Source organism: Nanorana parkeri, unplaced genomic scaffold (genome assembly GCF_000935625.1).
Source record: "Nanorana parkeri isolate BGI_ZX_2015 unplaced genomic scaffold, ASM93562v1 scaffold266, whole genome shotgun sequence".
Lineage (NCBI taxonomy): Eukaryota > Metazoa > Chordata > Amphibia > Anura > Dicroglossidae > Nanorana > Nanorana parkeri.
In genome coordinates, this window is record NW_017306534.1 from 383,567 (window position 1) to 404,290 (window position 20,724).

Below are 20,724 nucleotides of genomic sequence, written 5' to 3' on the forward strand. Positions count from 1 at the left end.
CCCAAATTTGTGGTAAAATATAAAAGACGGGGTCACGTCGGGTAAATAGACCCCCAAACATGTCAAGCCTTAAAATTGCGCATCCGCAAAATCGCAGAAAATGACCACACCCAAAATTGGCCATAGGCGATGCTTTAAAAGCTTTTAACGCTCATCAGTTTATTGTTATCAGTAATTAATGGCCCTAACATTATTGCTCTCGCTGCGACATTCGCGGCGATATGTAACATGTGCGGCACAATAGGCGGAACCGCACACCCTCACCTACTACAAGCGATCAGGCGTCTTTAGAGACAGCCGACCGCTTGAATGTAAACAGCCATGACTGGCTGTTTACATTTCACAAGTATCCCCACTCGTGAGCGCGCTGGGCGTCGCGCACGAGCCGGGGAAGGACGTCTTAAGACGCCCTCCCGCTCCTATGAGGCTCCCGTCCGGCCATTCAGGAACAGCCATGGACGGAAGGTGGTTAAAAACAACATATTGCTCTTAAGGTAGTAATGGTTACAATCATCTTATCAATATTAATTCCTCATAAATCCTGTGCCCACTCCCTTCACATACATTTATGTAGTCAAACCATAGTAATAGTAATTATCTACAACAAGAACTATGCAGTTCACCAGACCATAATATCGCTCAATCTTCAGAGGAGGTTGAAATAAAAGGGAGAGAGAGTCTCTCCCTCTTTTCTTGTAATTTGAATAACCTTCATGGTTTTTATGTACAGTATGTCATTGTTCATGTGAATGCGGCCTTATAGTTGGTATACAATAACTTTTTTTCTTTTGGCCCTTGTCTAGCCATTTTTTAAAAATATAAAACATAATTTTTTTTCTAATACATTTATATGGACACCTTAGAAATCTTAAGAATGATAACTTTAAGCGTTAAATAGAACAGTGAACTGTAGGATGTGGTGTCCCAAGGAGAATCTAAGCTGCATTAACCAAGGCCTAATCATGAGGCATCTATATCATGCACAACAATTGCTATGCTAATTCTGGTTTCAGATCAGTTACAGTCACCATCATATTTCACAAGAAATGTTTTCTTGAAAAATGTACACTTTCTTGGCTGTAAAGGAAATGCGACGGCTGTTAAACGGTGCCTGAGTATGCTTATTAAAATCAATGAAAACTAAACAAGCAATGTGCCGGTAATTTGCTTGTCCACACTTGAATACTTGTGAACACATATACCCACTGTGATGCACCTTAAAAATACTAAGAATTCTACCCTTCAGAGTTAATTAGAATATCTGCCTTATTGTATTAATCAGTGATTAACCATGGCCCATTCTAGATTTTGTTCCTATATAGAATTTAGTAATAAGATTCTGTAATGCACATCAGAAAAATGTCACTTTTTGCATCCTCACAGGAACAGTGACCGACTAGGAAATGGAGTGCTGTATGCATCAGTGAATCCCGAGTACTTCAGTGCAGCAGAAAGTAAGTAGCTACTGCCATGGCTTATGTAACTTGTGTTATTCAATTGCAGGCACCGACCTTGTGCTGTATCCAGACCTTCAGAAAAAAAGCCTGGGACTCTCCATATCGTATAGCCATTTGGTGCCTTCCGTGTCATTATTTGGCAGTTCTAGACATAGATTACAAGTAAAAGTTAAGGCACGACCCATCCTATTCACATAATGAACTAGTGCAAAAAATATTCAGCTTTTACTGAGACCGCAGTGCTTTATAGTTCATAGCCTGACAACTTTCACCTTGAATACCCCAGAGACTGTTAGCAGTCTAATGCCATAGACTGCTGTGCAATGTGAGTAAACCTCCCATCCGTTCACATTCTGGATAAGTCAGACCGTGATCCTAATACTGGAGGGTACAGAGTGGAATACTGTTACATGCTAAGAATGTTAATTTGCTATGCTGTAAATATTATCGGGGAAGAAGCAAACCTAATACTGAATTAACTTGTTTACATTTATTTGAGAGAAACTTCTATTGCGAATGTTGGTGACGAGAACATTTAAAGGGATGATGAAAAGTACATTTGTGACGTGCAAGCTAGCGTGCGTTTCCTTCAATGGACGCTTAACTGTCACCACACTTTGGACTTTTCAGCTAGGTTAGCATACATCAAGTAGCCGGATAGTATAACCACACAGGTTATAGTAAGAAGGGACTAATGCAACCAAAATGCCCTGACGCTGTAATATTGGGCAATATTTGCAGTATACACAGTGGTTCTGAATGTGCATATGGCCAAGGGGAGGAGTAAAGCAATGATTTGCATGGGTTCACCCACTGTCCAGAAATGAGGAATAATCCTCTTATTTTTGGGATATGTGAAGGAATGAGACGTGTGAACAGCTTCTGTTTTATGAAGACTATTCTGTGCTATTCACCAAGTAAGAAAAACAAACCACTTAATGTCCAGGGCATTTTTGGTGTCACTTTTGTTCCACACTGTTTGAATATGTTTTGGATATGCCTTTTAAACCTAACCAGATGCCATTTGTATGTGGTCACAGTGTGGTAACTCTGTTTCAGATGCTTCATGTGGTAACCGCTCTGTAGTTGATGTACAAGGCTATGCTCGCACTAAGGAATGGCTCCCTCTAAATACTAGAACTTTTGTTGTGGAAGAGCTCAGAAATCTAGAAGATGAACATAATATTTTTTATCCTTCACTGTTATTTCTCCAATAGGCCTAGAGAGAGCTGTATTGGTTAACCAAGTAATCTGCCCCCCCTATAATTTTGAGAACCGTTATAATTTTTTTTACAAGAGATTAATTCCTTACATATTACATGTTCATACAAAAGAACAAGAAGAAATTTCAACATTTGTACAACCAGTATTGGTACAATTGTGAGCGAAAAAAACCATGTCCCGGACACTAGAGAACCATCTTTTTTTAAGTTAGAATTGGTGATGGCAGAGTGAAAAGATTAGCAATTAATGTGTTAATCTAAAAAAGAAGCAATGTAAGGTGTTGAGAAAATAAAACTCTTTAAGGTGCATGTCCAGCCAAAATGTTTTCTTTTAATTTTGGACTGAGTAGAGGAGCATTAAAAAAAAAACCCTACCTGCAACAGCCTCCTCATACCTCCTGTTACTGGCATCCTGACCTCTGATAGTGCCAAATTGTACTCGCTCCTCCTGCATCATGCACACTCTTTTTGGCCAGAGAGACTGCCCAACATAATGATGGGCCAGAAATGTGTGAGGGGCTGGAAGTAGCAGCTCTGACCCTACCAAAAACTGACAGAGCTTTTCTTGTCAGAGCAGCTGTTATTGGCCATAGTGGTGATGTTTTGGAGGATACACTTTATACCTGCAGCAGTTGTTTTCCTGAAACTTTGTCATTGTCTCTCTAGAGAACAAATCTGTTGCTTTGCTTTAAACTGATGTACAGCTGAAATGCATACATAGGGACTTGGTGAAGATTCAAATTTTTTTTTTTGCAAAGCCAAGCTTGGGTTTCACAAAACTCTGCATGAGCAGGAAAATGGATCTGCTACTTCTGTTCAGATGTCTTGCCTTCTGGGTTACCTGACCGTCCATTGGTCAATGAACCATCAGTGTAATAATTCTGAGTCATTGCCCAATAAGCCGGTTCGGTGCAGAGAGGTGACGCAGGAAGCATGGCTATGCAGTGTGGCAAGGCTGTGTGAATTACAAGATTAATAAAAAGAATTACAAATACTTTGGTGCAAGTAATACAATACCCATAGGTATTTCAACTTACGGTGCCCATACACCTGCCGATTATCATACGATAATCACGGGTGATCCCGCGATCGTACGATAATCGGCAGGTGTATGGGCAGCGTGCGACCGCTCCTACTGTATGAGCAGCGTGCGACCTCTTCTACTGTAAGGTCGCACGACTTTTGTCTTCCGATCACCCTGGAAAACCTGCCGAAAATCGTACGATTTTCGGCAGGTTTTCCAGCGTGATCGGAAGACGAATGCCACACGGGCTGGTGTGCGCAAGCGCGCACTGCCCGCTCAGCGCTGCAATCATCGGAAGCCCTCCCCTCAGCGGGGAGGGCTTGCGATGATCGCAAGTACGATCTGCCTGTCCAAGATGGGCAGATCATACGAAATTTTAATTACCTTACAACCATCGCACAACAAAAGTCGTGCAATGGTTGTAAGGTGTATGGGCAGCTTTAGTCAGCTGTTTTTCTGGAGCTCGACTTTAATACGTTTGTTAATTAGGGAATTAATAAAACCATGAGGATCCTGGCCATCAAGGTCTGGAAGTGAGTACAGGCCTGTTCTAAAGAACATGAGAGCTGCCACCAGGACTGCATAAACGGATTACAGACCGAGCAATCAAATTATTGTCTGTAGGTATAGGCACCTGCTCGGTATTACACACTTTATTGCAATAAAATTCTTGAAATGTAAATGTTCATCATTTCTGCAAATCAGATACTGAAATAAATCTTAAAGCTGACTACTCGTTTACAGGAAATTATCTGCCATCATATGCAGACCTTTCCAAACGCTTTCAGTTAAATTTGACAAATCTGTATTTAACTCATGTGCAGTGTCACCTAGAGGCATGTTGTTAAAATGCCATCCATATCATTTTCCTGACAATTTATAATGTTGTCTTTTATTCTGCAGGCTACTGGTGCCTGTTTCATACTGATTCTACACTGCTTTGTGTGGAATGACAATTTCCCGTTCTTTTCTCCAAAATGCATACTCTGACACCTAGATAAGGTGTATTCATAATCATGGCAGATATGTGCTTTTTAAAATGCTTAAGGAGTCATTTAGAGCTATCTTTAGGGAGGGGGGAGGGGGGACAAGATACAAAGCTATTTTAGCGTTTGTAGTACAATATTACATCCTCTGCTTTTATAGCTTCCACAATGCTTCTAGTGAGCATTTCCTCTTGTGCTTTTTATTTTTTTGTAGGAAAGAAAACTCAGAGGGAAAGTCATGCAAGCTCAAATATTTTTATTTTACTGTACAATATAAAGAGTTGTGAGGTGCCCAGTGGCAGTCAGATTCTAGCTGGGGATTGCAGTTCTCTGCTTGTTGCTCTTCTGTTGGATAGAGATGCTGCTGGTTGTTCCCAGGAAGCTCTTATTCCATAGACTGAGTCCTTGCAGATTATTCTGTGTAAGAAGTTGGGCATGACCGTTTTACTAATTCTGGGAAAACCCATGAAACCCAATGTTCAGTATTTTGTGTCAGGCTAGTAAGGTTAATAAGCAGTTTCACCTGAAGCTCTCAAGAGATGGACTCCGCAGAGTCTGTTGCCTTTATTATATGAGCCACTCCTTCTGGAGGAATTTGAGGTAGCACACGGCAGAAGATAGCTCCAGATGCACCAAGACCCTGGAGCTGTCTCCGTAAAAAAAACATCTCTTCGCATTCATATTAATTACTCATCCAGCACATTCTGAAAGCTTGTTGTTCTTTCCCCTGTTTATCCCATAATTACTTTCCACCTGGGTTCTGGTTTTCCTGAGCCTCAGGGAGATTTAATCTGTTGAAGAATTTACTCTCCTCCCTCTGTGTCATATCCCCTTAAATCTTCAAGGTTTGGATGGGTCAGAATTGGCATTGTATGTCCTTCCATCTCTTCCTACAGATTAGATTTGTGTTTTTTCTGTAACTGCCTATATCTCCAGTTCTTGTAAATTGCACACATTATTTTTGATAAAAACGTGCTTTGAAGGATATTACAGCTTTTCTAGAAGTAAATGCAAATATTTTCCACCTACATACGGCAGTCATTACTCAATTAGACATTTCCAAAGCATGTATTTAAGTGCTGTATTCCTCAACTGTACCACAGGTTCATCTTAATTAATCGAGCAGCAAACTGATCCAACATGTATAGACAACATATGGGGGAGGGAAATCTATTAACCCTTTTGACTGCTAGGGATTTATACCTTTGTTATGGCTCTACCTTTTCTGAGGTGACCAGTTATGCTGCAGTAGAAGACCATTTTTGAAAAGGCTTTTATGGGTTACAACACCTTTGATTGCATAGCACTAGTTTCTTTACCATTATGATAATCAGGTGGTAATCTTGTCAAATGATTAGCTATATGCTCTTAGCTAATATTGCTAGATATGGCTCAGGGCACATTATCAGTTCATAATATCTTATTAACCTCTGTTCCCTAGAAGTTTCAGAAAAAAATATTTTACCACAAATAAAGATTGAGGATTTTTATCTGATCATAAATGTAACTTTTGTAGGTACTATATAGTTATGAAGTACTTGACGTTTGTTGATCTACAGTTATATCAGCACCTATAAAATAGATAACCCTGTTCATTCTTCTTTTACAGTGTATGTGCCCGATGAGTGGGAGGTTCCTCGAGAGAAGATAATCATGAACCGTGAGCTGGGGCAAGGCTCATTTGGCATGGTGTATGAAGGAATTGCGAAAGGGGTAGTAAAAGATGAGACAGAGACTAGGGTAGCCATAAAGACAGTGAATGAAGCAGCTAGCATGCGAGAGAGAATAGAGTTCTTAAACGAAGCTTCGGTGATGAAAGAATTTAACTGCCATCACGTGGTAAGTACTCTAGATGTGCTCTGTAATATAATATTTTATGTGTCTGTAAGCTACAAATAAAACCATACTGGGGTATCTATCCTCTGATGAATTGTTTCTTCCTCTAGGTCCGTCTATTAGGTGTTGTTTCCCAAGGTCAGCCAACACTTGTCATCATGGAGTTAATGACTCGTGGAGACCTCAAAAGTTACCTGAGATCACTAAGGCCGGATGCTGAGGTTAGTAATACTTTCTAGTACTTTGTAGAGGATGGAGCATTTGCTAATTGTAGGTTTATGTCTGCTGACAGTATTTAAGGGGTAAGGGGTGTGTTTCTATAAACCTTGAAAATTAATTTAATAAATAGGGGACCTATAAGACTTGGAACCTCTGCTTTATCCATGCAGGGCAAGGCAGCAGGTTCACTTTACTGCCTGCCCGCCCAGCTTCACATGTTCACCTTTCCTTCATTTATACTTCTGGGAATGGGGGAATCGGTAAGGATGTCATGGTCAGGCAGAGTCCATTTCCAAGGTGAGCAGTCGCCCTGTTCATAGAAGATTAATAAAGGCTTTGAAAATGAGTATAATTCAAGGCAATAGATTTACTTCGAAAATATAGAAAACATTGGCAGGTTCACTTTAAAGGAGACCTTCAGAATTGGGGGGTGGTGAGTGAAATTATGTGCTTTCCATTTGTCTCCATGCCCCCAGTCCGGAGATTTTAAGTTGCATAGTTTGGGTTTTGGCATGCTTCTGCCTACTGATTTGCATCCAGTTATAGACATAAACATGTTTTAGGCCAGTAACAGACTCTGGCTTGCTGAAAGCAGAAGCATCATGGGACACAAACTTTGCATACTGAATTACGGGCACAGAGGTTACTGTAAAGCAAGTAATTTCACTGGTCTCACTCTGAATAAGAGATGTTGTAATCCTATAGTTTTTTGTTTTTTTTAAAGTGACCATGACCTAGAAATAAAAGTGTCTATGATAACATCGGTGTGAAGTGCAGGCACGTTGCCTGCAGTAGCCATGTTTGTCTTTCAGTGGATGCCCCCCTGTACTTAGACCCAGGCTGTACAAGTTAAGATGAAACTCCAACTCCCATGATTCAACGGTCAATGTCATAGCCTCTACTGTCTACTTACACGCTTACATTTCACAGTTTGCAGGGGGGATTTTGTGGCTTAATCTTGGTTTGGAGAGAAGTTGATGTGTGTGAAGCCTAACCCTAAGTTGATCACCAATAATCACTGTGAAGTTAAACGCAAGTACTTTCAGGCACCTCATGGTACCTGCACTTAAGGATTACAGTGGTCTTTGAGTATTTGTTTGGCCAGGTGGCTTTATTTTAACTCTTTATAATAGAAAAAACAATAGATGCAATTAATATTTCCTTTATCACGGGAAGATTAGTGATAATTATGAAAAGCATCCTGAAACGATGAAGTTACTTTCAGCTTATATGCCCATACACTTCTCTCCGGCATGTTCTTACTCAAAGATTCCCTCTTGATTATTGATTGCAAGCTGGCCCAGGAGGTCAACTGTGTGTTACATCTGGAGCACAGCTATTTAAAGACATTTCAGTGGTGCAGGTGGAAGTAAACAGGAAGGGGTTAGAGGAGCTGTCGGCTAAGAATAAGGAACAAAGGCTTCTGGTTTAGATTGAGAAAGGAAATGAAATCAAGAGGGTAATATGAGCAGAAAGGTCTGATCTACTGTCTATTCCAATTGTGCTAACACGTACATCAGCAGAGCCTTTCCACCAGCCTTTTGGTTAGTATTTATCCTCTCTGGTTAAGTAGAAGGCATTTGTTTCCGTTTTAAATGTTTACTAATCAAAGAATTGCTCAATAAAATTGTTACCAGTGAAAATATATAATCTTCTATAACTTATAAATACTACCAATAGTTGTAAAGAAGTTGGGATTGTGACGGCACCACAGCAGTATTGGGATGACACTGATGGCAGTACGCACTCGTCATTGCTCCAGTGGGGCTTAGCAACGTTTCTTCCTGTACACAAATCAGCGGTGGTGTGCTTTGTAAGCTAGAGACTCCTTTTTATTATTGGTTCAGCTCTGGGAAAGCAATTTCAGGGAAGTCAGAACTTGGTTGCTGGATCTCTCCAGTATCCTATACTAGATATCTGTTACATCATCTAATAGCAAGATACTGATACTGGTAACCCAATTAGTGCATCTGATCTATCAATTGTGTAAAGTCTACCTCCAAACTTTGCTTGGAGTTGATTGATTATTCAAGGATTGATTATATCTAGGCTCATTCTCTGCATTCCATGGTTACCTCTTCCCAGACAATAAATCATCTTGGTGCCAGGTACCATTGTGAGGAGGTTAAATGGCAACATTAGTTAGACCCAAGACTGCCTATCTGCATTCCAGTGTCCAAGAAAGCAACTTCCAAATTCCAAGAACTGCTCTTGTTGTGGCCCTGCCATCACCCGCATTCTAAATTCCAATGTTTATAGCGTAGGCTGGCTGTAAAACAGACTTATAAGAATCTAGTTTTTTTTTATGGCTTGGTTGCCAGGCATCTGCTTAATATGTCACTTTAGCTGCTTAATAATCAATATATCATAAACAATGCTTCATTTAGTTCTGTGGTTATGTGCAGCTGAATGGGATGATTCTTTTATTCTTGTACATGGATAAAGGTTATGCTTTGAAAGCACCATGTTATGGCTTTGTTCACATGAGTTTCAAAGGGCATCCTTGACTGGCTTTAATAATGCCTTCCAAGCTCCCCCAACCACCAGGACTGAAACCCTTCCATGTTTGTCAGACACTGCACTATCGCTTTCACTTAATTTGCTGCCTCCACCTGGACTGCCCACCTGCGCAGTGTTCACAACTGAAATAACATGGGCTCTGGATAGTTTTCTGCATCCACTGCCCATGACGATTTGACCTAAGGGTTGCGAATGACTCTAGTATTGCCATGTAGTGGGAGCTGCTTTTTTGTGTCCTCTAGTATTTAGTTTGTTACCTCTGTATGAATTGTGTGGCCATTAAAGTTTTATGCACTGATGTGTCCTATAGAACTGTTTGCCTTGCCCTGTTCAACCATGGTGCACTTGTCCTTTTTTTAACTTGACTTGTAAGAATGAAAGCAAAGATTCAAACTAGAGTGGACCTTTACCCACTTTAACTTAAAATCACATCAGCATGAAGCTCTTGCATTCATTAGTTAAACTTGTTTTTCATTTACTCACAAATAGAGTTCATCTATTACCTGGTCCACTTCTGGCACAAATGATGTAATGTGTCAAAGCATTGCATCCTGGGAAGGTTACATCGGCAGAGCATTGCTGGGAAATCTCATCTGTAATCTCATGAGATCTCAGGGAAAGGCATTTTCCTCCTTTGAGATGATGTGCATGTCCAAGTCACATGTGCCATTAGTCACATGTGCCAGAGTTCCAGGAAGTAAAGGGAGAGCTAGTAATCTGCCTTAGTTAACATGACCACTGTCAGAAGACTGGGGGAGAAAAGAGAAATAAGGTATACAAAGCCGGCAATTATCTAGAAGTATGTGTGTGTAGATTGTCATTACTAAACATTTCTAAAGGTGTGTTTGTTGTCATTTTATAGATATGGGTAAAGGTCCACTTTAATAGGTACTTTATTAAATTGGATCTAATAAAATAATAACGATAATAAGAAAAATTCTTACTGTATGTTTATTCCACAACTTGTTGATACTGAAAACAAGCAATGCGTGTGTGCTTTCAGTGGCAATTTTTTATAAACCATTAAGACTGGTATTTTTGTGTCACAGGGCACTATGATTGTTTATATATGGGGGCAGAGCTTTACAACTGCATGAACTAGCCAATGTTAAAGGACAATTAAAGTAAACTTGAATCTAGCGCATATATAAGAATTGTAGATGAGGTTTATCAATCCATATTTTTTAGGAGGCAGGATTTAGCCTTGAGAAATGTTATTTGGTGCAAACAGCTGACTTCCTGTCAAGTTAGTTTATTGAAGGACACTGAAGACAGCCTCACCCTAGCCTGGAGTGGTTGATAATACAAAGAATATGTTTCACTCAGCAAAACAGCAGATGTTAAAGAACGTAACATTTTGGATGCCAAGATATGGGAACTTCTGCCTACAGTTTTGTGAATGCGGATGCATGAGGCAATTTGTGTTGTAGTGAACCTTAAATATGTGTTTACTAGAAAGTCTTAAATACTGTTTGTTTTAAAAATGTGGATTAAATATTCAAGGACTTGGGATTCCACCCCTTCAGTCTGTGCAGTGTTTATGTGGAAGTCATTGCATAATATGTTATTCCAGGCAAACCTTTTTTTATCTGTTTTCTAATTTCAGATAGAATAGGGCAGAGTTAAGACATTGTCACCTTGATGCGTAGTAACTAGGGAAAATTTTGAGAAACATGACATGGATCCTATTCCTTCTCCATTATATCAAAAACTGAATAAGAAGCTAGATGGCTTTCTCTGACATATCTGCCATAGGTGGTCATTCCTCAGGGTTCTGAGCTGCATACTAGTTCTAGGGTGGTCACACTAAACCCATTCAGCCTTCTTTCTGCTGAGACTCCTGTTGCCGAGCAGTAGTATGCCGCTCAAATGTCAGAGAGTTGGGGCTTCCATCAGAGGCCCCTTTTACACTGGCTGGCTAATCAGGTCGACCTTTAAGTTTTCAGGTGGATCTGATCAGAAGCCGGATGTTACTTTAAGGACAGGCAGATCTAAACAGACATGCGTCCGATTTCATTTGATTACCTCAAAATCTGTCCAGAAAGATAAATGGGACAGAGTTCTGTTTTCTGTTTTGGTGGACCTGATTGTGATGGACCTGAGGTAATATGATGTAAACGGACCCATGTCTGCCTACATCTCACTCCCCATACACCTAACATGGGTCCATATAGCTCTTTTTTTTTTTTTTCTCTCCATCACTGGAGGAAGAAACTAAACAGATACAGATGTCACAAGGGTGACATCTGTTCCATTCTGCTCCAATCAGCAAGGGATCCGTGCATGGATCCCATGCTGATTTGAAAGGACGGCACCAGTGTGAAAGGGGCCTTAGAGATAATGTACGGAGAGTTGAGATCAGTTTGTGCCTTACTTTAATTACTCCATGCTAATCAGTTTACTTTGCTTATAGGTAGTCAAGTCAGACAACATGGTAAACCAGTAGTCCACTCATCAGTTGAACTAACAAATTAGTTTTAGTCTGAAAAACTGACTTCAGTTGTGTGGTGACTTTTTGATATTCTTTGAATGTCCTTGCCAACAAATGAATCTGCATTCACTATTTTTGCGATCGCACTGAAGCACAGGGCAGTGCTATACCATACGTTCTGGTGCGGGCAAACGCACTGTGGGCAGAGTTATGTTTGCGGTGCCATTGACACTAATGGCACCACCACACCCCCTCCTGCATCAGAACGCGGGAGGCTTGCTTTATGCAATCCAGTGCATCTCGGCCACTACCCGTGCTGAAACGCACGGTATATGATGTGAACCCGCCCTAAGGGTTAATCAGACATTTTGGACTTTGCTACAATTACAGCTACAGAAGGTTATCTGGTAAATGAAAATACAACCTACTGGACATGTAGTGACTGATTATTTTGGGGCTATTAACATTCTCTGCAGGGAAATCTATTCAATTTTCTATTGGAATTTAGTTTAAAATTGACCTATACTCAAATGTTAAAACTATATTAGCAGTCTTGCTTCAATAGATGAGAGTAATGCAAGGCCTGAAGTACCACCATCCAGGAGATTTTTTAAATCAAGCTCCCACCAGTATTGATCACAAGACCCAAAGCAATTTGGTCAGGGGACTTCTGATGGTGAGATCAAATGCCTAGGCTATTGGTCATATGTACAACGTTTCAGGGACCCAGGAGCAGCCCTATCCTCATGATAGATGCGTATTTCAGCCTTCCTGTTGATTTTTATTTATTGAAGCAAGACTGTTAATATTTGAGTATAGGTCAGCTTTAATAAAAGTTGTTTATATTTCCTCCTCCTCAAAATAGCTGCCTGATCCATAAGTGGTGTTTCACTTTGTATAGTCACTTGATGTGGCAGGGTCCAGAGCATGCAGTGTTCCCACTAAGTAGACGCTTTGGTCAGTGTAATGACAGGCTGCCTCCCAACGGCCTTGATTTTAAAAAGAAAAAAAAATCACTGGCAGTCGAGTCTGAACATTTTTTTTTCTTCTTCCTATAAAGTATTTAAGTAACACTGCTCTTATTGTCTGCTCGGCATTTTGCACACAATAGAAGATGCAAATTGAAGTGAACCTTTTCCATTACTCCATTATTCCAGCAGAAATAGATATTGAGATTCGAAGCACAAAGTCTGTTCACTTAAATCAAACCTATATGGAGTAGATTTCATAGGCTGCCATTGCTGACCACTCCTGGAAATGCTACGTGCCTGGCTATCATTCTAATCTAGTGTCTTCAGAGTCCCTCACATATTGACACTGGAAGCATTAAAGCCGTAAGAGAATGGCAATGCCAGCCTACGTTTTTTTTTTTTGTACAGATTTTGTTTAAATAAATATTTGGCTCACAACCCAACCGTTGTTGGATGTTGGATTCCCTGCCTCACCAAGCAAAGAAGCTCATCTTTAGAAACTATGCAGGATGCATATTTGCTGTTCACTTTGCAGTGGTGAAGTGACCAAAAATGATCTTCAATCATAACATGACCCATTGTTTATCACTGTATGTCCAAATGGTGCATGGGTTTCTGTGCAGCCTTGTGTCTTTTGCCTGTTCTCATTGCAGTGCATTAGGCATATACAATATGCAAGAGGCTATTGGATTGGGTACCAGACTGGCATATTCAGTTTAAATGGATATGTCCACTTACTCCACAGCAAAATCTGTTTTCATAGTAGCTTTAACCATTTAGAGTTAGAAAAAACATCATGTTCTATGATCTTTGTTATACATCATTTTTTTGAGAAAGGTGTTTGTGTGTTAATGTAAGTTAGTGCAGTTTTTATATCGTCTTTATTAGTTTTCCATTGTCATAGTAAATAATGTGTGACACTTGCGCCTGCAATGTCTCACAATGCCTCCTAATGTCCAAAGTGATTTACCAACGTCAGGTCTTTCTTAGGTGCTGCAGTCTCATTAAAAGCTGTGATTATAATCAGGTGACCGTTTTTATTATTCTTCCAATCTAGAACAAACCTGGGCAACCTCCCCCCTCCCTGAAGAAGATGATCCAGATGGCAGGAGAGATTGCAGATGGGATGGCATACCTCAATGCAAACAAATTTGTTCACAGAGACCTTGCTGCCAGGAACTGTATGGTCGCAGAAGACTACGCAGTGAAAATTGGAGGTACAGCTGGATGTGATATCCTAAACACTCAACTCCGTGTGACTGTAAGGGATCGGACAACCTTCTCGATCCCTTACAGTCCGGCTTTCGCCCCCCACACTCCACTGAAACCGCCCTCCTAGAACTCACTAATTACTTACTAACAGCTAAAAACAATGGCCACTACTCCTTACTCTTGCTATTATACCTTTCTGCTGCTTTTGACACTGTTGACCACCTGCTCCTCCTCAAACAACTCCACTCGCTTGGCCTACAAGACTCTGCTCTCTCATGTTTCTACCTATCTAAGCGCTCCTTTAGTGTCACCTACAAATATAACTCCTCCCCTCCTCTTCATCTTTCTGTAGGGGTCCCCCATGGCTCTGTCCTTGGACCCCTTCTCTTCTCTATCTACACCTCCTCCCTTGGCCAGTTAATAACCTCACTTGGCTTCCAATACCATCTCTATGCCGATGACACTCAAATATATCTTTCTACTCCACAACTCTCCCCCTCAGTGTCCTTGCGTGTCTCTAATCTACTAACTGACATATCAGTCTGGATGCCACAACACTTCTTAAAACTCAACCTTTCAAAAACTGAGCTCATGATATTTCCTCCCGCCCCCCTCGCACCTTCCCCCAACTTTTCACTTGATATTGATAACACAACTATCCAACCATCCCCCAATGCCAAGGTGCTAGGTTTCATCCACATCCAATCCCTATCCAAATCCTGCCATCTTCACTTTCGTAACATCTCCAAAATACGCCCCTTCCTCACCAATGAAACCTCAAAATTACTCATCCACTCACTTGTTATATCTCGTCTTAACTATTGCAACTCCCTCCTCATTGGCCTACCTCTACCAAGGCTATCCCCCCCTCAGTCTATCATGAATGCTGTTGCTAGACTCATTCACCTAACCAACCGCTCAGTGTCTGCAACCGCAACCCCCCTCTGCCAATCCCTCCACTGGCTTCCAATAGCCCAAAGGATAAAATTCAAAATATTAACGACTTACAAAGCCATCCACAACTCTGCCCCCGGCCATGTCTCAAACCTTGTATTATCCAAATAGTCAGCGTTTAGTGGAGGTCACCATAAATTAATCCCGGGCGGGATTTCCAGGAAAGGACATCAATACATGGCATATTGGGGGGTTGCTGTTCGATGTCAAGTTGGGAACCCTCAAGGTACATGTAAAACAAGAAAGAAAGAGCAACGGTATTATATGAGGAGAAGGCGCCGTTCTTTCTTTCTTGTTTTACATATCTCAAACCTTGTCTCAAGGTATCACCCTAACTCTCCACTACGCTCTCTTACAAAACCCTCCAGCTTTCCAGCTCCCTCATCAACTCCTCTCATGCTCGCCTCCAGTGCTTCTCTAGAGTCTCTCCCAGCCTCTGAAACTCTTCACCCCAACCTGTCTGACTATCTCCCACTCTGACTGCCTTTAGGCGATCCCTTAAGACTCATCTCTTCAGGGAAGCCTATCCCACCTCAACCTAACTACTCAACCATCACGTTCTCAAACAATTTGTGCCCACCCTGCTACCTCCTCATGTATCACTTGCCCCTCCCTTTTAGATTGTAAGCCCTCACGGGCAGGGCCCTCCTTGCCATCTTGTCTTGAATTGTATTGTAATTGTAATGTCTTCCTTATATTGTAAAGCACCGCACAGACTGTTGGCGCTATATAAATCCTGTATAATAATAATGGTATTCCTGGTGACATGTCACCTCAGTTAATATAATGAACAACTATAATACACCTGTTTTATACATAAAACAAACAAAACCCAAATCATTTTCTTATTGAGTTCTGCACGTTTGCATAATTTCTTATCTGTGCAGTAAATGTGTCCAGCAGTAGTGACATTAAAAAACCCTCAAGTGTTGGAACAGCCTAGAAGTCCTCCTAAACACTTCTTAAAGTATTGCAAAGATCATTCAGCTTCATATCCTCAAGTCAGCTTAGTACTTCTGGGCTATTCAGCTGTCCTCTTGGAGGTTTGTGACAATTTAAAGACAGTTCTCTTTATGAAGGCATTATTATTATTTTTTTTACAGGACTTGTATAGCGCCAACAGTTTGTGCAGCACTTTACAAAAGGGAGGGAGACAATACAGTTAGCAATACAATTCCAATACATTTAGGATTGCAACATAAACTAGGATAATACATCTGTCACATAGAGTCTTGCATATGAAAGTCTGTGTTGCCCATGGCAACTTTTTTTTTCCGTCTCTTCAGTGGAAGTTGGAAAATGGAGAGCAGGATCTGATTAGTCGTTATGGGAAATGTATTCCTTTTTGCTGTAAATGTCTAATTGTGCAGCTCACTTCTGATCAATTTAATTGAGTTAGTAACTATAAATTGTGAAATGTTTACATTTACAGGTAGATTTTTTTACTTTCTGAATACAATAAACCATTGCTACAATATCTGTCCAATCAAAAAAACCAGCAGCAAATGTAATTACGGTTTCCATCATACCATATTTTGTTAGCATATTCTGAGTGCACATGTTTCAGCTGCTCCCCTTCACTCAGGCTCAATTCATGAAGCTAATAGATGAGGATAAGAATCCTTGTTTTAAGCCGAGTTTAATGACATTCCAAATTACGGTCACATGGTTAAAATAAAGATCCTTATCTTTGTGTTAAAGCTCTGAATCACGTCTATTATGTGGGATGGCAGTCTTCATTACTTACAGACATATTCCTCTAGCAAGATGGTCCCTATGTGCCTTTTAACAGTTCGATCATTAGCTGAGCATTGGCAGTCAAGAACAAGCAAAGTGCTAGGCATGGGGGAGAGATCACAAGGTTACCTTGAGGTCTAATATTCTTGGTGGTTGGACACATTGATAATAGGTATATCATCTATCTATACATACATAAATGTTAACTCCTGGTGTCAAGTCTTGGTTATTGTATGAATATTGTTCACAGGTAATCTATGTGCTTCTGGTTGAAGCCGAACAAGTTGCTGTCCCAAACTGCACTGGGAATTGCATGTTAATTTTTTCTAATCATTGTTTTTGTTTTCTCCTCAGACTTTGGAATGACCCGAGACATCTATGAGACAGACTATTATCGTAAGGGAGGGAAAGGTCTCCTTCCGGTGCGCTGGATGTCTCCAGAGTCACTCAAGGATGGAGTCTTCACCATTCACTCTGATGTCTGGTAATTAGTGATATCTAATGTGTTCTGATATTGTAGATTAGATACAGCTGAGTTATTCAGTTACAAAAGTCAAGGCTAGCTGGGTGGAGGAAGGCGCTGTGGCAGAATTGTCTGTTCTTGGACCTAAAAAAAAAAAAAGAAATCCTATAAGACCAGATTGACACTAGTACTTCCTGCTTGCATCTGGCAGGTAAAACGGATGGCATTTCCATCAGCCTTTTAGTGGTTCCATATATCTGTCACCACGGGTGGATTTATCAAAGGAAGGGGAGCTGTTCACTTGGCAAAGTATATAAGATATGTCTGTGTTCACTGTGAACCCCCATTAGTGTACGATTGGAAATAAAAAAAAAAGGTGAGGGGTCACTTTGCTAAGTGGTCAGTCTCTATACCATTCGTAAATCAACCTCATTGTGTGTCCACCACAACAGTGCTTGTAAATGTCAGCAAGATGGCCGCCTTGGCTCTACGGTATGAAAAGTGTGCCCATGGCAGCAACTTTCTTCTGTCTAATATTAAAAATAAAATCCAAAATCTGGTTATTATGGGGAGCAAGGTGTGTGCCTGTTAAATCACATTTCATACATCAGGTCCAGGTCTTTATGGATCACAAACTTAAAAATTGGCAGAAAAAAAGACCACAAAACAAAATGCACTTGTCCGACTGTGTAGGATTTTCTTTTTGTTGACTTTGCTTAAAGCTGATGTTTTATCTACTTATATTTTGCCTTCTCTGGTCCATTCCCCCTCCATCAACCTGCTAAATGTTGTTTTTGTTATTAAATAAAACCCTTTTCTGTCTCCATTACATATTATTTTAGACCCAGTGATGTCTTACTTGGGTCTCGGTGCAATGCAGGCAGCTCATGGCTAGTGGGAGGGTCGGCAGGGTGCTGTACATAGCTTGCTGAGGAAATCACAGCACCCTGCCTTATTATTTATCTCAAGAGCCCTTTGTCCTGATGCAAGCAGTGGGCTGGATCTTAGGTGGAGTTATGCAAATATCAAAATGTCTTGATACCTTAGGTGGATGTTAGTCTGGATATGATGCTGAGCCTCCATGATGGAAGAAACTGAAATCCAATGAATAAAAGGGCAGCATCAGGGATGGTAAGGTTGGAGAAGAAGGAGCTAGATGATGCTGGATGTTCTCCAGCCAGGAAGCAAGGCGGGCTCTAATCTGACTTGTTGCAGCTTCCGGTGTGCATTTTTCACAGCTCATAGTGTGCAGTAATGTAAGAGTAAGCAATTTCTGTCCAGGAAGGAGTCGGTACAACTTTATGACAAAAGGTAAGGCTGGAGTTCAGATTTAAGTATTTGTTTTTCAACTGCAGGTCTTTTGGCGTTGTCTTATGGGAGATCGCCACCCTGGCAGAACAGCCATACCATGGCATGTCCAATGAGCAGGTTCTCCGCTTTGTTATGGAAGGCGGACTCTTAGAGAAGCCAGACAACTGTCCAGATATGCTGTAAGTTTCTCACTTTTATATTTTTATTTATACAGTTTGCTTTGAAAATACAATCAAAACAAAAACTAACCTGCCCCCCTACAGCTACACTGTAAACGTAATCAGATGTTTTTATTGTATCACAGGAGAGAAAGTATAAGATAACAATTGGATCATATGGTTCCGATATCGGACTCCCTGCATTGTTCTTTGTCACTGTAGCAGTTTTATTGCCACAACATATATATCATGTTAGTTGTACAACTTGTACATGGATAACAGTTCATTCAAGTATAGGCCATTATTTCATATCATTTCAGGTTTGTTTTGAGGCAGGTAGATATATTTTCACCCCAACAAGACACCATTTCTGTCATTAATAATATTATAATTATTATTATACAGGATTTATATAGCGCCAATAGTTTGCGCAGCACTTTACAATATAAGGAAGACATTACAATCACAATACAATTCAAGATAAGATGGTAAAAAGGGCCCTGCCCCTGAGGGTTCGTTCACACCATAGGCAGTGCTGGACAGGAGGGGGCATGGCGGGCCACTGATATCAATGGCACCGTAGCCACGCCCTGCGGCCGCAATGCGGTCGCCCGCACGGGAATCGCAAGGCACATTGTGCCTGCAGTGCGTTCCGTGCGGTGCGTTCAAAATAGTGCGTGCTTGCAGAGCAGTGGTCCCCAACCTGGGCTACAGGTACCCCTGTGGGGGGAAATAGACCCCAATATTATAGAGCAGCACTCCCCAACCTGGGCTGCAAGTACCCCCGGGGGGAGGGGATAGAGCCTAGTATTACAAAGCAGCTGTCCCCAATCGGGGGAACAAGTAACCCCCGGGGGGGATAGAGCCTAATCCACGATGAGGCAGCGTAGGCATGCTATTTATAACATTTGCCCTGTTCTGATAAATAATGTACAGTTAGTCGAAGAAATGTCTAGAAAATCGTTTTAATTGCTGAGAATCGGAAACCTGTCCCTGTTTTTTTTTTTCTCATAAAGCCAGTACCAAGCGTAAACATCCCCCTGGGATTTGTATGTTTTATAGGTTACACTTTGGCTGTGAGAGCAATGCTTCTACTCCCCCTCCTCTCTGACAGCGAACTGTCACCAGAGCTTAGACAAAAAAAATAGCCCCACCAGACAGTGCGCTTGCTGCCTGCAAAACATGTTTGTTTCTTTTTGCGCTCACTCTGAGCATCACTGGATGTTTCTAAAGAGGCCTGCGATAGGGGCAGCAATCTAGCATAATGTCCTTTACAGAGCTCTCCAAAGCCACTCTTTCTGATCAGTTGTGTGGATTCTGCGGCTGCTGAGATCATATTGCCTTTTTTTTGGACAGCTCTTAGTCATGCGACATAAATGTATGATTCATAGTTTGCTATAGTAACTGAGCTAACAACAGCTATCACTGAATACTCAGCAGGGCAACCTTGTTTCAGCATGCATCTGCTTCTGTTGACCTTGAATAGTTTCTTGTTTTAATGCCCTAAGATCCGCCAGGTTGAAAGTTGACAGTATTTAGACGTCTGATGTCAGTTGGTCTAATGCTTGCTTTGTTGTGAAGCCTCTCTTCCTCAACTTAACATTCTTTTGTGTGTTTGTGATTATTTCACTTCCTATCCCAGAGGCACTAAAATAAGTGAATGGAAATCTCTTAAAGACCCTTTTAGACAGATGTCATGGGAGTAGGTGATTGGAAGATGTTCCCCTACCTATTGTATCGGAGGCAAACACAACATTTGGTATCCGCCATCACTTTCTGTTTTTGTGATGATGGCCACAGTTAATTTAATGGTTTTTTTAAAAAGAAAATAAATAAATAAAAAAGATCATGCACTGTGATGCGTTCTAACAACGCACTGCAGCGCATGTGCATGGTGTGCACCACAATATGTGGGGGGAGGGAGGGGTTGTGCTTTTTTTTATTAGTTTTTTTTTTACACATTGTATTTTTAAAAAAAAAAATTTTGTTTTTTTAACATTTTTTTTTTATTTTGTATTTTTTTTACTGTTGGGGGGGCTACGGTGAAATCTCTGGGGTCTAAACAGACCCCTGACATTTCCCTTTTGAAATAGAAAAAGAAATTGAGGACACCAAATCCTCAATTTCTTTTTCTGCAGCCTCAGCACTCAATGAATGGGAAGCACTCAGTACAGAGGCTTCCCATTCCATTCAGAAACTGCTGATAGTAAAATATTTACTAT

The 20,724-nt window shown here is 40.8% G+C and overlaps 1 protein-coding gene across 1 annotated transcript in view; it reads left to right on the forward strand.

Annotated features, from left to right (window-relative positions):
* The window catches only part of IGF1R (insulin like growth factor 1 receptor), a 175,690-nt gene that overhangs the window by 151,413 nt on the left and 3,553 nt on the right, over positions 1–20,724 (forward strand). Inside the window, exons 15-20 of the mRNA XM_018557091.1 lie at positions 1,384–1,454; positions 6,300–6,529; positions 6,637–6,747; positions 13,725–13,884; positions 16,925–17,054; positions 18,389–18,523. Of these exons, the coding sequence (XP_018412593.1) occupies positions 1,384–1,454; positions 6,300–6,529; positions 6,637–6,747; positions 13,725–13,884; positions 16,925–17,054; positions 18,389–18,523 (837 nt within the window). The remainder of the gene's footprint in view (positions 1–1,383; positions 1,455–6,299; positions 6,530–6,636; positions 6,748–13,724; positions 13,885–16,924; positions 17,055–18,388; positions 18,524–20,724) is intronic.